The sequence below is a fragment of the Falco peregrinus genome, chromosome W (assembly GCF_023634155.1).
Source record: "Falco peregrinus isolate bFalPer1 chromosome W, bFalPer1.pri, whole genome shotgun sequence".
Taxonomy (NCBI): domain Eukaryota; kingdom Metazoa; phylum Chordata; class Aves; order Falconiformes; family Falconidae; genus Falco; species Falco peregrinus.
Window position 1 is genome coordinate 28,586,655 of NC_073743.1, and position 20,387 is coordinate 28,607,041.

General features: G+C 38.7%; 1 protein-coding gene across 1 annotated transcript in view; it reads right to left on the bottom strand.

The window, feature by feature from the left end:
• The window catches only part of LOC129783032 (excitatory amino acid transporter 1-like), an 84,771-nt gene extending 72,819 nt beyond the window's left edge, over nt 1-11,952 (bottom strand). The window contains exons 1-2 of the mRNA XM_055792697.1: nt 11,696-11,952; nt 9,810-10,084 (exon numbers count right to left, since the gene is read on the bottom strand). Coding sequence (XP_055648672.1) covers nt 9,810-9,990 — 181 coding nt within the window. The 5' untranslated portion in view covers nt 9,991-10,084; nt 11,696-11,952. The remainder of the gene's footprint in view (nt 1-9,809; nt 10,085-11,695) is intronic.
• Nucleotides 11,953-20,387: the final 8,435 nt, after the last annotated feature.

Sequence of the window (20,387 nt, forward strand, 5' to 3'; positions counted from 1 at the left end):
ATCCTCTAGTACCTCTACATCCCTCTTGAAGTGAGGGGCCCAAAACTGAACACAGTATTTGAGGTGAGGCCTCACCAGTGCTGAGTACAGGGGGAAAATCACTTCCCTAGTCCTGCTGGCCACACTGTTTTGGATACAAGCCAGGATGCTGTTGGCCTTCTTGGCCACCTGGGCACACTGCTAGCTCATATTCAGCTGGCTGTTGACCAATACCCCCAGGTCCTGTTCCGCCAGGAAGTTTTCCAGCCACTCTTCCACAAGCCTATAGTGTTGCTGTGTGGAGTTGTTGTGACCCAAGTACAGGACCCAGCACTTCTCCCTGTTGAACCTCACAATTAGCCTCAGCTCATCAGTCCAATCTGCCCAGATCCCTTTGCAGAGCCTTCCTACCCTCAAGCAGATCAACGCTCCCAGGCAACTTGGTGTCATCTCCAAACTTCCTGAGGGTGCACTCAATCCCCTTGTCCAGATTGTTGATAAAAATATTAAACAGGACTGGCCCCAATACTGAGCCATGGGGAACACCACTTGTGACTGGCCACCAACTGGATGTAACTCCATTTACTACCACTCTTTGGCCATCCATCCAGCTTTTTACCCAGTGTAGAGTACACTCGTCCAAGCCATGAGCAGCCAGTTTCTCCAGGAGAACGCTGTGGAAAATGGTGTCAAAGGCTTTACTAAGGTCTGGGTAGACAACATCCACAGCCTTTCCCTCATCCACTAGGCGGGTCATCTTGTGGTGGAAGGAGATCAGGTTTGTCAAGCAGGACCTGCCTTTCATAAACCCATGCTGTCTGGGCCTGATCCCCTAGTTGTCCTGCACGTGCCACGTGATGGCACTCAGGATGATCTGCTCCATAACCTTCCCCAGCACTGAGGTCAGGCTGATGGGCCTGTAGTTCCCCGGATCCTCCTTCCTGCCCTTCTTGTAGATGGGCGTCACATTGGCTAACCTCCAGTCTGCTGGTACCTCCCCAGTTTGCCAGGACTGTTGATAAATGATGGAGAGTGGCTTGGCAAGCTCCTCTGCCAGCTCCCTCAGTACCCTTGGGTGGATCCCATCCAGCCCCATAGACTAGTGTGTGTCTAAGTGGAGCAGCAGGTCGCTAACCGTTTCCTCCTGGACTGTGGAGACTTCATTCTGCTCCTCCTCCTCCCTGTCTTCCAGCTCAAGGGACTGAGTACCCAGAGGGAAGCTGGCCTGGAAGATCTTAAAGACTGAGGCAAAGGAAGCATTAAGTCCCTCAGCCTTTTCCTCATCCTTTGTGGCAATGTTCCCCGCCGCATCCAATAAAGGATGCAGATTATCCTTGGCCCTCCTTTTGTTTCTAATTTATTTGTAAAAACTTTTTTTTGCTATCTTTTATGGCAGTGGCCAGCCTAAGTTCTAGCTGGGCTTTGAACCTCTCTAATCTTCACTCTGCATAGCCTCGAGACATCCTTATGGTCCTCCAGAGTTGCCTGCCCCTTCTTCCAAAGGTGGTAAACTCTCCTTTTTTCCCCTGAGTTTCAGCAAAGCCTCTCTGTTCAGCCAAGCCAGTCTTCTCCCCCACTGGCTCGTCTTTTGGTACATGGGAACGTCCTGCTCCTGCACCTTTAAGAGTACCTTCTTGAAGAATCTTGAGCCTTCCTGGACCCCTTGGCCCTTCAGGACTGTCTCCCAAGGGACTCTGTCAACCAGGCTCTTAAACAGGCCAAAGTCTGCCCTCTGGAAGTCCAAGGTAACAGTTCTGCTGACCCCCCTCCTTACTTCTCCGATCACTATGCCCAAGACATCCTCTGACCACCACATCACCCATCAGTCCTTCTCTGTTTGTAACCAGCAGGTCCAGCGGGGCATCTCCCCTGGTTGGCTCACTGACCAGCTGTGTCAGGAAGTTACCTTCCACACACTCCAGGAACCTCCTAGACTGTTTCTTCTCCATTGTGTTGTATTTCCAGCTGAGATTCGGTAGGTTGAAGTCCTTCATGAGAACAAGCGCTAGAGAACGCAAGACTTCTCCCAGCTGCTTGTAGAATGTTTCATCTGCCTCTTCATCCTGGTTGGGTAGTCTATAACAGACTCCCACCAGGATGTCTGCCTTGTTGGCCCTCCCCCTGATTCTCACCCATAAACACTCAACCCTGTTGTCACCATCATTCGGCTCTAGGCAGTTGAAACACTCCCTGACACACAGGGCTACCCCACTGCCTCTCCTTCCTTGCCTATCCCTTCTGAAGACTTTGTAGCCATCCATTGCAGCACTCCAATCATGTGAGTTATCCCACTATGTTTCAGTGATGGCAATTATGTCATAGTCTTCCTGCTGCACGATGGCTTCCAGCTCCTCCTGTTTGTTGCCCATACTTCGGGCATTGGCATAGATGCACTTCACCTGTGCTTTCGATCTCACCTCCAACCCTGGCATGACACCCCCAGGCTCATCTCTAACAAGCTTGGTTTTATCCCCTTCCCCCTTTGAATCTAGTTTAAAACTCTCTCAATGAGCCCTGCTAACTTTTGACCTAGGATCCTTTTCTCACTTTGAGACACCTGAAACCCATCTGTTGCCAGCAGGCCTGGTGCCGTATAAACTGATCCATGATCAAACCCCCCAAAATTTAGCCTTTTATACCCAGAGCAAAGTATTGATCTGTGTGAACTTCTAATTACATGCCCCATCATTCCTTGCAAGTGACAGTATAGAAGAAAACACTACTTGAGCTTCTGATCTCTCAACTAGTCTTGATTGCCTTTAGACTTCTTTTCATTTGGACTTCATCATTGTCTACTTGGAAGACCAGTAATGGGTAGCAATCAGAGGTCTGTACCAGACAATGGAGTTTTCTAGTAACATCCCTTACCTGGGCCCCAGGGAGGCAGCAGACTTCCCTATGAGTTGGGTCTGGTCAGCATATCAGGCCCTCCGTTCCTCTCAGAGTGGAGTTGCTGATTACAATCACCTTTTCTTACTAGCAGAGCTGGTCGTGATGTACGGGGTTGACCAACTCTCCCTAGGCAACTCCTCCAAGCTGGATGGGCTTTCTTCCACATCATCGTTTTCCTAGCTTTCAGGTTTCAGAGCCATATATCTAATGTATAGGGATACCTGGGAAGGTGAAATAGGCTGGGGAGTGGTTCGACTGTTGTCTCTAGCAGGGACCTGCTTCCATTCCTCCCCATCACTTTAGGTCCCCTCCATCTGCCTGGTGTCCTGGTTTCAGCTGGGTAGTTAATTTTCTTCTTAGTAGCTGGTGCAGTGCTGTGTTTTGGCTATGATGTGAGAACAATGTTGATGGGACACTGATGTTTTTAGTTGTTGCTGGGTAACATTTATAGCAAATCAAGGACATTTCGGTTCCTTGGGCCCTACCAGCAAGAGGGCTGGGGGGTCACAGGACATTGGGAGGGGACACAGCCAGGACAGGTGACCCAAACTATCCAAAGAGGTATTCCATACCATGTGATGTCATGCTGAGTATATAAACTGGGGGAAGAAGAAGGAAGGGGGGGAGATTTGGCATTATGGCATTTGTCTTCCCAAGTAACTGTTAGGTATGATGGAGCCCTGCTTTCCTGGGGATGGCTGAACACCTGCCTGGCAATGGAATGAATTCTTTGCTTGCATGCGTGGCTTTTGCTTTACCTATGAACTTGTTCTTATCTCAACTCTTGAGTTTTACATTCCTTTTCAATTCTCCTCCCCATCCCTCTGGGTGAGGGGGAGTGAGCAAGCAGCTGTGTGGTACTTGGTTGCCAGCCAGGGTTAAACCACAACAAGTAGGTAGGGGAGCCTCTGCTTCCCCGTGATGTGTCCATCCAGTGCATTTGTCTCAGTGATGGTAGAGGGTGGCTCCACCAGTCTATCTCCCTCTCACACTCTCTGATACTCTTTAACCTTTCCACTTCCTCTTTGAGCTCTGCCAGCAGGCTGAGCTGATCATCTACCTGGTCCCACCTCACACAGGTGTTATCTCTGCTGTCCTCCAGTAGCAGTGACAGGCTCAGGCACTCCCAGCAGCCCGTGACCTGGGCAGCTGCATGTTTACATGTGAGCTCCATCTGGGTCACCACATGCTTTCTGGTGCTGGCTTTTGGCAGAGTCAAAACCATGGCTAGGTTTCTTCTGGGGTGGCAATGACCACTACTGGAGCTCACCTCTTTGAGCCGTTAAGTGAATGATGCTCTCCCTGCGGGAACTACCGTTCACCACGCTACACTCCTGATGACCCGTGCTCCCTGGGGGCTGCTTTTGTACGCGTGGAGGTTTGGCTGCCTTCACTCCTGGCCCCGCCTACGCTGAGTCAGAGCTGCCGCTCGTCAGGGTCTCAACGCTTCCCGCTGGGGGGGGAGGGGGAGCGCTGGGAGACTCTCCTTCTGCCCTGGCTTCTCGGTTTTGCCGGTTCACGGAAAGCTCCCCATGGTCCCTCGGCGTGATCCTCTGCTCCGGAACACCTCTGCCGGAGTAGCACGCCTCGGAGACTTATATTCTACTAGCATTCAAGGAAATTTCTTGTAAAATCTCTTAGGAACCACGTAAATATCCTAAATATTTAATGCAATAGCATATACTGCATTCCACTCAGGATACCCTTGAAATCTGCTTTGTAAGAAGTGTTATTACATAAATTAATTGAAATTGAATTTATAGAGAGAATTCTGAGAAGCTCATTAGTGCCTAAATTTTCACCTGTATGAAGAGTGCAGTGAATGTAAATTTCTCTGAATTGTTTTATGACCACTCAGAAATGTTACTTTTCAGCACCACTTTGCAAGTTCACTGGTTTGACAACTTAGAGCAAATAAGAAGGTCATAAGGTTGTATTTAGCACATTTTGTACCTTTACTGTGTATATATGCACAGGTACTGTCTCCAGAATGCACAACTGTGATTCACAAAGTAGCCAACTATATTGTTCTTACTCTGTGCCAGATATGGCAGTTCAACAACCACTGCTGTTTCATTTCAGTAACACGAGAGTATACAATAAGAAATTAAGACTGTGATAATAAATTAACATTATTTTATTTTGAAAGTAACTAATAAACTAGCATACTGTTTATATTTCACAGTTTGACTTTCATTACTGGGTACTTAATTGCAGAATTAAAGTTCTTGTTATTTCTATACTTTTTCTCCTTTTGGAAAAGGATCATCTTTGAGTTTTTAACTTTCTCTGGGCCTTACAGTGTCTGTTTAATTTTTTTCCCCTAAATTATAAATATTTTTTAACCTCAAATAGAATTAAGGTTTTGCTTAGCAATGTTGTCAATATATTACTTAGGAAGGTTTTGTCACTTGGTGAGAAAGAGCAGTTGTGCTGGGCAGGTTCTTTAGGAGAGCATTGGGACAGAGGCAGCCTCTGTGTTCAGCATAAATAGAATAATTTATCCCTAGCTGTCCTTAAACTGTCTTGATTTTCTTGTATATGTCTTAACCTTTTGTCTGGTATTGCATTTCTTTATGTTTTACCATATTTTCTCACCTTGACTCACCTCCCACAGCTGTTTCCCCTATAGTGATGCATTATTCTCATGCAAATTTTACCAAGGTTGCCTTAGGCACTGTCATGGAGTTCATTGTCAGTGTGTAATGGGGTCAAATACTCTTCTCTGGGTATGTCAGCCTTGGTCTTCAGTGGATACAGAGGATCTGCCAGTAGCATAAATGATGTCGCTTCAATAGACAAGAGACTGTCTTTTTTGTGGGTGTTATCCAGGATTCTGTCTACCTCTGTATCACAGGCTTGTACCTCTTTGGAGTCATTTTAACTTATTGTTCAGACCAGCATTGTGTTGAGATAGGAGAATCTGCTACTCTGCACAGCTTTTCACTGCTCATATATTTCAGGTTGTGGAGGATTGGGGTTTTTTGCCTTCTTTATTATGAAGGAGCATCTGCAAGCTTTATTTAACTCTCTGCTTTTTCAGGGACATAGGGGCATTGGTAATGCCTTCATCTCTCCTGTCTTCTTCCTGTACTTTTAACTAGCTGTTTTTATCATAAGGATGTTGGAAAGTTTTGGGTTCCTATATATGGTGCATGCTGTTGTTGTAGAACAGAAGTTGTATGGGCCTATCTACATTTTACATCTATTGTGAGATTGCCTGCAATTACAGAGGACTGGGTTCCATAACACAGCCAGATCCTGCACTCCCTTCAGTGGACAGGTAGCCAGACAGAAACCAGAACTGGATCCATCTCTGTCCCCCTTGAATGTCCCAGTAGACAACTGTGGCATATAACTTTGGCAATGTAAAGAGGATTTTAGCTAACAATTTTCAGCTATGATGTCTTCTTAGCTATGCAGAAATTGCTTTTTATAGTACTTGCTCCACAACCTCTGCTTCTCTGAGCCCGTCAATTAAAACAGTATTTCTCTGTGAACAGCTTCTCAGGATCTCTGCTCAGCAGCTCTATGTGTCTCAATCTTTCCTTCAGTACAAGTTCAGAATCCACAGGAGAACTGTTGGCATTTAGGAGTCCTGCCAGAGTAGTCTGGACTCCTGTGACATTTTTGGAAAATGAGAGGTAGGTAGCAGAAAATGAAGATAGCCTGCTGAAGGAAGAGTATCTGAAAGGAAGGTATTTTGAGGACAGGATGATGAATCTAAGTAGCCTGGGAGAGAGGGCAGCACCTGAGATTTTGCCAGTAATTTGGCTAGCACTTCAAAGTTTGTAAGACTTCCTGCAGATTTTCCATGAGCCACCAGGACCCCTAGCCTACCTTAAATTGTTCCTGATCATCATGACACTGAATTCACCAGCAGTCAGCTTCCCAAATTTGTCTCACATACTTGTTCTCGTCTATTTGCTCTTGCAAGATCCACTGCAAAAAACTAATTTAATATTTCTAGGGGTGCCAACAGAATCTGAAACACTTTATTATAAATCACTCACTGATCATGCTTTTCTCAAAGTTTCTCAAAGGGCTTGAAAGCAGTTTAAATTTCACTAAAAATAGCAACAACAATGATAAGGATGATGTTTAGACAGACCCTAACTATGCAAAATGTGAAGTCAGAAGGACTTTTCTTGAGGTTTTTGGGAAACAGAGAATAGTGCATAAGCAATTCTCAACATGAATTTTAACTTCTGGCATCTTTATGATTAGATTTTTAAAGACTAACTGCTTTTGTATTGCAGCAGCTAGTGAATTCAATTTAGAATTCAGTTCAGAATCAGGGTAACAACAGAAGTTAGGGTAAACAACTATATTTCTTTTAATCATGTGAATGTCAGAAAATCTCTGCTCTGCTTGCAAAATATCAGTATGAAAACCAAACAAATGACTGTTGCAGCTACCCACTTCATAACAAAGTGCATGTCATGTTTCTACAGACACAAACTCATCTGACAAACTCAAGTGCCTGTTATAAACTAGAGTCCTGAAACTTGGCTAAGATGTATGATCCTATCCACTTAACCTCTACCAGCATCAATCCTGCTCAGCAAAGAAGTTGGAACATCTCTATTAAAATAGACTTTTTCACATCAGTCCTTTGACAAGAGGCCTGAAATAAATGTTTCTGAAGAAAAGTTGCACTCTTTAAAGCTAAAATTTTGCTTTTCCTGAATTTAGTCTTTATGAAAAATGCTGGACCAACAGCCCTAAAAACTGATGTCATCTGTTCAGATTACAGAGAGTATTAATCATAATTTTTTGTAAATGATTCGACCCTGACCTAAGTATAGTTTGGTTTCCACCTACATTCACATCCAAGCATCTCTGATGAGGCAGCCAGTGGTGCTAATTGGTGGGTTAATTTCACAATGCTGATTACTGTCTGCTAGGAAAGGGATCAAGCCCACCATCTGATTTTCCACAGATCTCCAAACAACTGAGAGATAACAATTTAGTCCTTGCCAAACTAGACAGATGCAGTCCAACCACTGAGTATTTTCCAAACTCTTTAGCCAACTCTTCCCTACTTCTTCCCCATTTCCATAACAGAAAAAAACTCTCAACCCCCCCAAGTTTTTACCTTTTTATGAGCTACCAAGTGTGAATTTGTTGTTCTAATCATGTATATACTATAAAATTACACCACAAATAACAAATGTGAGAAAATTTTGAATATTCCATCATAGTAGATGTTTTCCCAGATATTATACCAGATATGTCTATAGGTTCATGAGCAGAATTTGAGCAGCAGGCTCATCCTAGGCTGTACATTTTCATCAGTTCTCCAATTTGTGTTCCAGCTTTACTGGTACTCTGTCATTGCTGTAGGTGGTAGTGGAGCTGCGGTCAGACGTTTGCTGCTGGTCATCTAAAGCTAAATTGGAACATGCAATAACAGTAAAAACACTTGTCCAGCCTACAGTTCTCACATTGCCAAATTTATGGGAGTCATACGAGCTAGATGACAGTGAAAAAATTGCAAGAGTGCTCTGGTCTTGTGCAGTATAGACAGGTGACAATCTAAGAATTGCATTCCTTTGAGGTTGGATAGTTTCAAAACCTGCTTAGTTTGTTCTGCCTTTCCTGACCATTGTAGGTAAAATGCCTAAATGCCTTTTACCCTGATATTAATGAGGGTTTTGCACTGAACACATTTTTATTTAGTAATTAAAAGCACTTGTTATCAAACACTGTTGATAAATATGAGAATGACATTTCTGTTATACTAACAAAGTACTTTATTTTACCCACATGAAAATTAATATAATTGTCTCTCAGAAAAAGACCATCAAACCTAAATTTAATTTAAAATAACTCTGCAGATGTGGTATCAAGCACCAATAATGGTAAAGCCCTAAAATTTTAAATTCCTAAAAAAAATTGTAGAAACAGTAAGCAGATTTATGTGAAACAGCATCATCAAGGATATTAGGGCCTACATAGGTGTAGGATATATACTCCTATATTTAAGTGCTAACATTTGGGTTTTGATTAGCAGATTCACAGTTATATATTTTAAACTAATTAGAAAATAAAAATTAAAATAGTACAGTAAAATTTGCTCACACTGTAAGGAATGGTATTTCATGAAACCTCTAGTGTCATTTAGAAGAGTTATCTGTACTTAAAGGAAAATTAGCAAAAGTGATCACATAATTATATAAAGGAAATTTTGTTTAAAAATTTGTATGTTTTTCTCAGAAGGTTCTCTTTCTAATGTAAATTCAAAATGTGTAGCTATATTTTAAATTAACATTTTGGTGCATTTCAAATCTAAATGCTGTTTGGTGTTCTAGATTCCTTGCCATACATTCTAAAAAGGCATTTAATCAGGTGCTATCTTGCAGTCCTTTGAACAAGTGGCATTTCCATTGTTGCCGCAATTGCATCTGAAAAATGCATGTGTAAGATTGAGCAACTGAGAGAACATAAACTTGTACTTAGGTTTGATTGTTTTGCATTTATCAAGGGAAAACAAAAGATTGAGGCTCTAATATATACCTTTGCTTAGAAATGTCACCCTTTAATTTTAATTTCATTCATTGAGGACTTCTGTTTGTCATAGCAAGGTGTTAATTTTGGGTGGATCAGGTAAATAAAAGTTATATCCTGAGCATTTTGCTGCAGCTGATTTTGGTAGAAAAATATTTAATTGAGAACATTCAATTCAGCTATTGTACCTGATTCTTTAAGAGAAGAATCCATAAACCAGCTGTTTTCTTTCACCAAAATTCTCCTTAGGAATACTAGAATAATTAAAACAGCTCTTCCCAAAACTTCAACATGCAGCTGTCAAAGCCAGAACATTCTTATCAGTGCAGAAGAATCTGAGATCTCATTTTTAATGCAAATTGCCCTGGTAAATCATCATTGTCAAATGCATTGGAGAATAGAATATTCCTATTGAACAAATTACTCACCAAGAATCACAGCAACAATGGTGAAGAGCACAAAGACATTCCTCAATAAATAACTTTTAACATCATCCTTTGTTATGCTCTGCATTTTTTTTTTTGCCAAAAGTGTATGTTTCTGGACTCCTTGTTGAAAGCGTTCCATCCTACTTCCAGTTTTTGGATCTTCTCTGTTACCTTTAGTCATCTATCTTGCAGAAAGTTTTCTCTTACAATTAACTTTTGTCAATATTGCTTCAGAAAAGTCGAAGACCCTTTTCTGTTGGAGGTACTGGAGAAACCTGTACGACAAGAAATATCAAATATCGCAGTAAGGTTTTAGAGGAATGATTAGCCATATGTTTACATGGAAGCAAATAATCTTTCTGTTTCAGTAAAATTTATATGTTTTGCAATATCTAAGTTGTTGATTGCATTTTTTGATAAATAGCCTCAATGACTGTTAGAAGAACTCTTTGAAAGTATTATAGAATCATAAAATAGTTTAGGTTGGAAAAGACATTTAAGATCATGGATTGATCAGATATATGTCCTGTATTTTCAGAAATTAATCTGAATTTGCTGTCATGCTGTAAAACCCAGGAGTAATTTTTTTTGCAGTTGCTAGAGTTATACTAATGTAAAATTGGTACAATTTATAGAAGCATAAGGTGCTATAATATTAAAAATTATGTCAGCCTTGCTTTTCATCTGTTTAGCAGGCTCATGTTATCTGAAAAAAATTCTAGCTCACCTTTGCATTAACTATTGAAGAGAATATTTTGCTTGAACTGGAAAGTTTAAAACATTCTGCATTTCAGATGTTTTAAAATGGTTGAATGCATTGACTGAATTCCTCCTTTTCACATGGCAAAACACAGCAGGAATAGTTTATTTATCCCTCAACCACTATTTAGAAGTTTTCTCTGACAATTTTATGTTGATAACTTCATCTTTGAAGTCTATAAATTATTCAGAGCACATCTGTAAAACATCAAAATTTATATCTCACTTGTCGATTCAGACTGTGATACAAATACACATTGCAATGTAATGCTTAGCTTGGTCTGACATCAGTTATGGAGTTATAATCTGAGTTTAAGAAATCACACACTGAATCAACCTTGAAATGTTTTAATATTAAAAATCCTTCATTAGGACATTATTTTTCATTTTAAAATGATTTTTTTTGTGGCTTCTTGGTATGAATTTATTTAATAATGGAATCTGTACAAAGATGTTTTCCAGACTTTTTTCTGAAGTATTATTTAATACACCAGCATGTTTTTATGAAGAAAATAGAAATTCATAAATTGTTAGTTAGTTGCTTCCACTGAAATCACTCTCTGTTTATACACAGTCCAACTCTAACATCATACTTTTAATAAATCTAGTACCTAAATACTTTTTTAAGGAAGCACTTAACATATAAATACACAAGGTTTTCAAACAGCATGTTTTAGAGTAAATAACATGTTGTAACAAATTTATTTTGATGGGATTGGTCACTGCTTTTACCATATGTTTGAAGATTGGCACTTAGTGCACTATTCTCTCTGAATTTCGACAGAATAATATGTACTTTCCTTCTTTAGAGAGTGAAAACATTTTTAGACTGAGCTAGATATTTAAATTAATAAGTATTCTAGCTTGGACACGACTACTGTGTGCAAAAAGGATTTTTTTCAGAACAATTAATTTTCAGTATTTTGTAAAAAAACAGATTCATTCGCAGTGTTTTTTCTTTTCAGGATGATTAATGCAGCTAATCTGTCCTTTATAACTTACATTAAGTTCAAGACAGAACATGGGTACAGCCAAAAAGATCATTACATTAAGTAACATACAAAGGAAGACAGTGAAAAATTAAGACTCCATACTCAAAACACCACCAAGCAGAATGATCAGCTCACCTTTTCAGATCTTCAGTACTCTAAGACCACAGTGGTGTCAGTTAAGGTAGGGGTTTCCCAGCAAATACAACAGAGCTGCGAAGTTGAGCTACCGGGAGACAGAGAAAACTAACAATCTGCATATGCTTTGGAATACAGAAATTTACTAACACTGTAACTTAAGAAAAGGGGAGGAGACTCTTAGCCCAACTCTGAAAAAAATAAAAACACATCAGAAGAGAGGGGAAAGCTGAGCTTCTGGAATATTGATTAGTCTTGGCACAGTGAAAGCAGGGTCACTTTGTTTTTCCTTTTAGACCATTTTCACGCTTTGTCAATTCAGCTTCATTAGAAATGCAAAATCAGAACCCAGGAAAAATCGAAGGATGAGATGGCACATACACACAGAGAACTTGAGACACTGGAATGCTTCTTCATTAGATATCCCAGACTGGAAATATGAAAAGCCTAAGCATAATTATATAACACTATTCCTGTGCTTTTTAAAATAAATGGTAAAATAAGTGAGCATGCTAGTTTGTTCTGAAAAGAAACATGGTGTGAGTCTATAACATATTTTCTAATTTTTAAAGACAGTTATTCATGAACTACTCTTCCCAGGGTGGGGAAGCAGACATATCTTTCAGAAGCAACTGGAACATTATCAAGAATAGAGAAAAACATAATCAGCTATAATTTTTTGTATGTTTCTTGTAGATATTCAAAATACATTATGAGACTTGCCTCTTGTTTAGCAATTTAAACTCACTGGTACTAAGCCCTATTCAGCCTGTTTCAGTAGCATGGAAGGAATGATGAAGGGAAAAGCAGAAAACAAAAACATCCACTTTTGAGAAATGTGGCCTTCAGTTATTTTAGCATTTAAATTTTGCACTATTGAAAATATATTTGCAGAAAGAGTCAGGGGAATTTCCAAAAACCTTCTTTCACTGTTTAGAGGAACACTTTTGTTTTAAAATTTGGTAAAGTCAATTTAAAATAATCAATAATTATATTTCAGTGCAACTTTCATGAGATTAAGTGTATTTTCTAATAAGATAAACAAATATTGTAAATGGAAATTTATATAAATGTATGCTAAACATATAATTAAGAAGTTTCTTTTTAGATGATGTGGCTTTTAATGGTTTTTTTCCTGAAAAGCCATTTTAAATATACAAAAATAATCTTATGTACTAGGCATACAAAAAATAGTTAGGTATGAAATAAAATTAAGAGAAGTGTTACTTCCATGTGGTCACAGTAATGGTTTTGCTAAAGTGTTTTCTAATTTAAATGTGTTTCAAATAATGATGTAAAACAGAGAAAAATAATCTTACAGTATAATGCAAACTTGCTTGTGATTAATGTAGGTTTCTCAAGAAAGAAAGTAAACATCTGAATTAACTTATTTATTATTCATTTACTTTAAAAAGCAAGAAAATTTGTTGACTGCTTATGTTGCAATGTCTATCTCATTCTTATTTTTCATGGTGCAGTTTTTAAATACTTTCACTGTTTTGCCTAGAGATGAGAATTGACCTCTGAACTGACATTTGGCCTTTAGTGATCTGCTTGTTTGATGTTTCTTTTTGGAATATCGCATGCTTTCTGTGAAACCTCCATATAAAAACTTCATTCTGCCCTCTGTTCATATGAATAGTAATGTTCCAGTTGCCTTAATGGGACAGGGCTCAGGACCCATATGAGGTGATCCAAAACTATGGCATCATTTAATGCATTCATTAATAATTGAGTCTATGAGAAATGAGGATAATCCTGTGAGAGAATTAGCTATTCAGTGAGACAAAATGAAAATAGACAATAAGCAGTCATACAACTTAGCTTAACTTCAGCAGCGATACTTTTATTATTAGCTCTCAGTGAGTAACAGACTTTAATACACAGTGCTTAGAAAAACAAAATATTAATTGCATTTGGCAACATGTTCTTATCAAAAAATTTCTTTCCAGCTTTTTTTCTCTCTCCTTCCTTTCCTGACATCCATTTCTTTTATTGATTTTCTTAGCTTTGATAGTAAAATAAGGAAACTAAACTATATAAAGAGTACTATCCTTTATATTACAATAAACGTGTATTTTAGATATCCCTGGATAACAATAAATAAATCACAGTTCATAGTACAGTGTCACCCTTCAATACATAAAATTACAATGCACCCACTGGAATTTCCTTTTACATACATCATCTCAAAAGTAAATTCATTACCCAGTGTGCAAAATCAAAGAAAAAGTCTAATACAAGACAGTGCTTTTAATACAAAGTTGTGAAGTTTGGGTGCTAGATGAGCTAGCACACCTTGGTAGTTTCCACAATCAGATTTATACACGATTACATGAATATTAATTTGTTAACTTCCAACCCTCTAACACTGATTGGATGGTAATCTGCATAATGGTTACACAATCTTATTGGTTAACCATGCATGCTCATTGAGGAAGGGTCTCTTTGTGGGCCAGGGTATCTGGTGTAAGGGGTGTGATTTTTAATATAATGAAGGTAGTTCACTTAAGGACACATCTTTGGCTATCTGTCCAACAAGTATCAGATATAACTTGATTGCAAGAGTCTTGCGTTTGGAACCTTCCAGGATGTAATTGTTCTTCAAAGTCACCTTGTCCTAAGCAGCAATTACTTCAGTTAATCATCCTTGATAGTTCTTTGAATGGGACATCCTGAGTTGAAACTATGTGTGCATTCTGTTTCTTCAAGAATATGTGCAGATTGTTAAACAAAACCATATGTTCATATAGTATTTGTTAAGTTAGCTTATACATTCTGGTTACAAAATTTGATAACACATACACAATAGATTTAATAGTTTAACAATTTTAACAATATTTAAGACTAGGACTAGGACAAATTTAAAATGTTACTGGTTAAGTCTGTAATTTTCAGTAGTATTATTTTCTAGGAAGAGCGACTTAAAATATAATAGTTACTAGAAGCACTGTAGGAATTAGATTGGATGAGTCAACACTAAGAATATACAAAAGCATTGGTATGCTTTGTAGAGTAACACAGAGCAGCAGTTATTGGTGTTACCACCAATTTTATATTGATGTGCTTCAGGGCTTTTTCAGTAAAAATAAACAAAAGACCTAAGGCCCTGATGAAACTGTCTGTCTTTTGACATTAGTTCAGCACTCTTAATTTGTGCTTTGGGTTTCAGTTTCAGCCCTTCTTTGACAATGCATCAGGTAGTTTGCAAAGCAGAGAAATGCAAGTATGGGGTAAGGACTGGCTTTAACTTGAACCTTGTCCTCCCAGGCAGTGTGGATTCAGCCAGCTGAAAGATTGCATCATGGTAAACTCAAGCCCTGTTTGGTTGTGGCTAACAAAATCAGTCAGTAAATGTACTTTGCATGTCAGCAAAGTATCAAGTGCTTTCGTAAAATAAGTAAAGGTATTAGAGTGGAAGCTGCTGTTCAAACATAAAAGTATTGTTATTTTCAGCTGACTAGATCTATCAAACAAAAACCCAGAGAAGGCAATTGTAGCAAATGCAAGAAGTGGAAATGAAGCAACAAACTGTACAGCTGTTTCATGTCCTAGATGGTAATAAATGTAGTATGAGTGCATGAATCCCAGCTGAAACAAGTTTTTTAATATTCAAAATAACCTGGCATTCATATTAATGAATCAGCACCATAAATTAATACTGGCTGAATCTCTGAAGTTTTGGAATTTTAGGTAGAAGCTCAGTGGAGTATTGTTGAAACTGCAATGGTGAAATTGGAATTAAATTCTTGTGAAATAATATGTTTATTCATAGTAAATGGTATGTCGGCATGTCCCCAGTCTTCAGTTAAGTTGGACAAAATAAGAATATATATGAGTCCCTTGCAAGCTTCAGTCTATTTTACCATTATACCCCATTGCACCAATGAAGAAACTGAGTCTCTAAGGGGTCAAATTTAATCCATACAAGTTAGCAAATAGTTGGCAGAGCTAAGACACAGCCTTAGGCTCCTGAATTTTTCCACAGGACCATGGCATGTTTTTTTTCCTGAGATACTTGGTTGGATCTTGCTTTTTTTTGAGCATGCTAAAATAATAAATTGTGGTTTGGCATTTGTTTCTTTTCAAATCTGTTTATCACAGTGGGATTTGACAAATACCTCAAGTTTAGCCAGCCAAATGTGAAAAATATACTTTAGTTTTTATTAACATCTGATGCAATGAAAGTTAACACATTGCTTTATTGAAGACAGTGGGAAGAGATAGTGTGCTGTAATTTATATACTTGTTTATGCTCTGCACACATCAAAAAAGGCATAGGCTATGTTCTGTTAGCAAATATGAAGATCTGCAGGAAAAGAGGACCCGACATTTGCACTGTATGCACTGCAGGAGGGTTGCTTTGAATTAATTCTAACCTCGTTTTGTGGTCCAAACAGCTGTTAGTGCTTGGACTGTATGAACTGGTTTTGTTTTCTCCTAAAAAAATCCAGTTCACACCTTCTAAGACCACTCCATGATATGAATCAAAGCCTGTTGCTGTTAATCACATTTAGTAGAAAATTTCCTCTACTGATTACTCTGAACTTGAGTTTATTTTCAACACATTGCAAATCATTGGTCAAACTCAGTTATCAATAAAAATTATGTTGTGAAATGTTCTGTTTATGGAAAAAATAAATAATAATAATTATTATTACTATTGAATTCTACTATTCCATCAAAAGAACATTTCAAAAGCAAAGTGTTTGCCTGAGATTAAGCAGAATGATTAGTAGTAATGACCAGTCTAATCAGCAGGACTCAGATTTTCAGTGACCTGTTTCTACATTTCTGTTTATTGTCCCATTACAGTCTTAACATTGCTCACTTAAGCCAGCCAACAAATCCTCTTGGTCACTTTTATTCCTACATTTTTATGTCTTGTGCTATGAGAATAACCGATTTTATGCTTTGGAGTTCTGTCAGTTTTCAATCAGAAGTTGTACAACAAAAACACAGCATTCCTTTCTGGTCTGTGAAAATTCCCAGCAGAGAAACATGAACCTTTAGTATCTCTATTCAGCATCGCAGGCTGTCTGGGCCTTAACACATACTCTAAGTCTGACTGCAGCTGGATAGAGAACCTTGTTACCTTTCAACACAGGGAGTCAGATCACCCACTTACTCTTGGGAGAAGGGGGAAAGGAAATGAAGTTATACCAACAGAGGATGTGGCTCATGAACTTTTCCCCTGAATGCCTTATCAAGAATGTGAATGTCTGTATGTACAATGGAGCAATTCTCACCAAAGAATAGGCAAGGTTGTCTAGGAAGGATGGGAAATAGGATGGGATTGTCACTGTAAGAAATCTAATGGCATTGCATTGATAGCTGATAGAGTTTCACATCTAAACTGCTGTATAGTATGGCTTCACTGGCTTTCCCACAGCTAGTGACAACTGCTTAAATGGGCTCAGAGGGACAAACAGGTTCATTTGAAAAATTAATACAGCATTGTGGCTACTTACAAAAGAGCATGTCACTGGAGCCAGAAACTCTCTACCCCCTTTCTCTCAGTCCCTCTCTGTTTCCTCTTCCCAATTTCTTTTTTTTAAAACCTTTTCTCTGATCAGTTGTAAACTTCAGTAGCTTATGAATAGACTGAGCTTCTGAAAGTCTTGTGGGGAAGCCCTGGTTGGAAGTATATGCTGTCATGGGTACTCTACTACCTTCAGTCCCTGCTGGTCACAGTAGCAACAAAACAATGATCCCACATTGGTCCTATTTTGGGATAATAGAACTGTTGGTAGGTGTCCCACTGGCTGAACTGCTTTCTGTCTTTATTCCCTACCAGACTGGTTGTTGAAGAAGCCCATTTCTTGGATCCTGTGATGCTCTTTATACTGGATGTTCCTACACAGGATACAGGCTTATAGCTAGTACATGTGCTAACCTGTACAACAGACATGGTCTCAGATTCCTTTTTCCTTTTTCATCACTTTATTTTCTTGACAGGATCTCCTTAAACAAAGCAAGGGCAGAGAGGTGAGAAACAAGACTAAAGTAAAATGCTCATTTCTGAACTAGAATCTGATATTGTCTGCATAAAACACATTTCCTATAAAACATTGCTTTTCATTTTACATCTTTGTCATAGTTATTTTTGTAATGAAACAATGGTTTATCAGCTGTTTAATACATGCTAGTGTTGACGTGTGGAATTAGACTCTATAACTCAAAAGTTATAAAGTAGGTATGTTTATTGCGCGCAAATGCACGGGGGATCGCTCCTCCACAAGCGTGCATGCCCGAAGTGACGAACCATCTCACATTTATACAATAAAACAAATGAATATTCAATTAAAGCCTATACATATTCGTTACCTAAACCCGCTTACTCTCGCCTCATATGTTAATTAGCTTATCAGTCCTTTGCCTGCAATGTGGTGGTCTTGCAGGTTTGTAGGTGATTCATGTTCTTGTGACCATCCGATCTTCTCCAGCAAGGAGACTTAGCACTCCCTCCCTCTAGATAGCATTGGAATATCTCTCATCCTTTTCTCATTCTTTGTTACATAGCCCCTTTGTTAGAGGAAGAAGGGCAGGCATCTCCTCAAAACTGTAGAGGTCTCCTCAAAGCTGTGTGCCTATGTGACCAGACATTGCACCCATGACTAGTCACCATACCCACATTCCTGGGCAGACATATACAATCACAATCGATGTCCATTGTCCCCATTTCACACTATTTCTCCATATCAGTGTGTTATTAGACTAGCAAGTAAGATAAATACAAAGAAAATCACTCATTTTTATTGACATACGGAATTAAACTCTATAACTTGAAAGTTATAAAGTAGGTATGCTTATTGCACGCAGATGCTCGGGGGATCGCTCCAGTACAAGTGTGCATGCCTGAAGTGATGAACCATCTCATATTTATACAATAAAACAAATGAATATTCAATTAATGCCTATACATATTCGTTACCTAAACCCACATACTCTCACTTCGTATGTTAATTAGCTTATCAGTCCTTTTCCTGGAATATGGTGGCCTTGCAAGTTTGCAGCTAGTTCATGTCCTTGTCGATCATCTGGTTTTCTTTAGCTAGGAGATCTCTAGATAACATTGGAATGTTTCTCATCCTTTTTATAAATAGCCCCTTTGTTAGAGGAAGAAGAGTAGGTATTTCCTTAAAATTATATGGTTACCACACCTATACTCCTTGAGCAGGTATTTCCTTAAAACTATATGGTTATGTGACCAATCACCACACCTACACTCCTTGAGCAGACATATACAATCACAATCGATGTTTATTGTCCCTATTTCACACTATTTCTCCATATCAATATTAATTTCCTGATGGTTCAGGAATTCTGTAAAATCACTATCGATTTCTTTGTACAATTATCCAGCAATTTTGATTTAGCCTAAGCATTAAAAACACATCACCTTTTGTTGCAGATTGTCTTAAAGTTTTACTAAATCATTCGATATTTTGTGTTTGTGAAACAGTTAGCTATAGGAGCATCTTGATTTTAAGGAGTTAACCTCCATATTAGAATTATGTTAGCACTTATTAACCAATGATGTATGAGTTGCTGTGCTGCTTGTTATCTGAGACTGTGTTACTTGAAGTCCCTATTCTATAGACCATAATAACCTTACTCTCTAGGCCATAACCAGAGCACCTAGGTTCTATCGTGTATAGGATGAGTTATTGGACAGCTTGGCAAGGCAGATATCTAGCCGTCCAACTTGGCAACAAAACTGCCTTTTAAGGTGTCCTGAAGTGAGCTACCTTCATTATAATACTAAAAAACACACCCACAGGTCAAGAAGACCCTTGCCCAGGTGAAGACCCTTCCTCTGCACAAGCGTAGTAACAGAAGAGGATGACACATCAGATATTATAATTATATGCAAATTACTAATCAATCATAGTAACTGGGAGTGTACAACCTTGCAATTCTGTGTATAAATGTAATGGTAAAATCTGCATAGGTGTGCTTGATTTGTGGAGATGCCACCAAGCACCCAGCGCTGCAATAAAGGAGTGCCTGCTTCTTAATACTACATTGGTGTTAAGAGGTTTGATTCCTGATTTCAGTGACATTATAAGAATGTGTCATCTTGAGAAAAGTATCCCTAAAGCAGTGTTTTCTCTGAGATCTGAATACTTCTTGAAAAGTATTTGCTACTCTTAGTTTCCTGCTAAGCCCAGGAATTTCAAAGCATTTAATTCTTTGATCAGGTTTCTGATAAGTTATTAAAGACAGAAGTCCAGTGATTCAGTGACTCAAAATAGAATAAAATAAGACATGCATGAAATGAGATGATCACATTCAGTTGCTTTTGTCATGCTGTATTCAAACAGCTTAAAACAAGATATGTGAACTTTGTATAATCACAAACTATTAAAGTCTACAATGATTCAGTAACATGAAACTCAGAATTCCTGTTTGCACACAAATTGTAGATAGAACAGTTGAAATCTTGTTTGAACTGTAGGAATAATATTTTACTGTGATGGACCTATGTGAATATTGTTAAAATATGCTTTGCCTCAGATCAAACTTTTTTTAATCTGTATTTTATTAGCAATGTGTGAGCAACTTAATTCCTTTATTTCCTCTGATATCTACAGGTTCTTTAAATGTAGTGCAAAAGAAATGCTGCTAATTTCACTTCCGACTAATGTGAATGCTTGTGTAGGTTATGCATATTTAATGAGTATTCCCT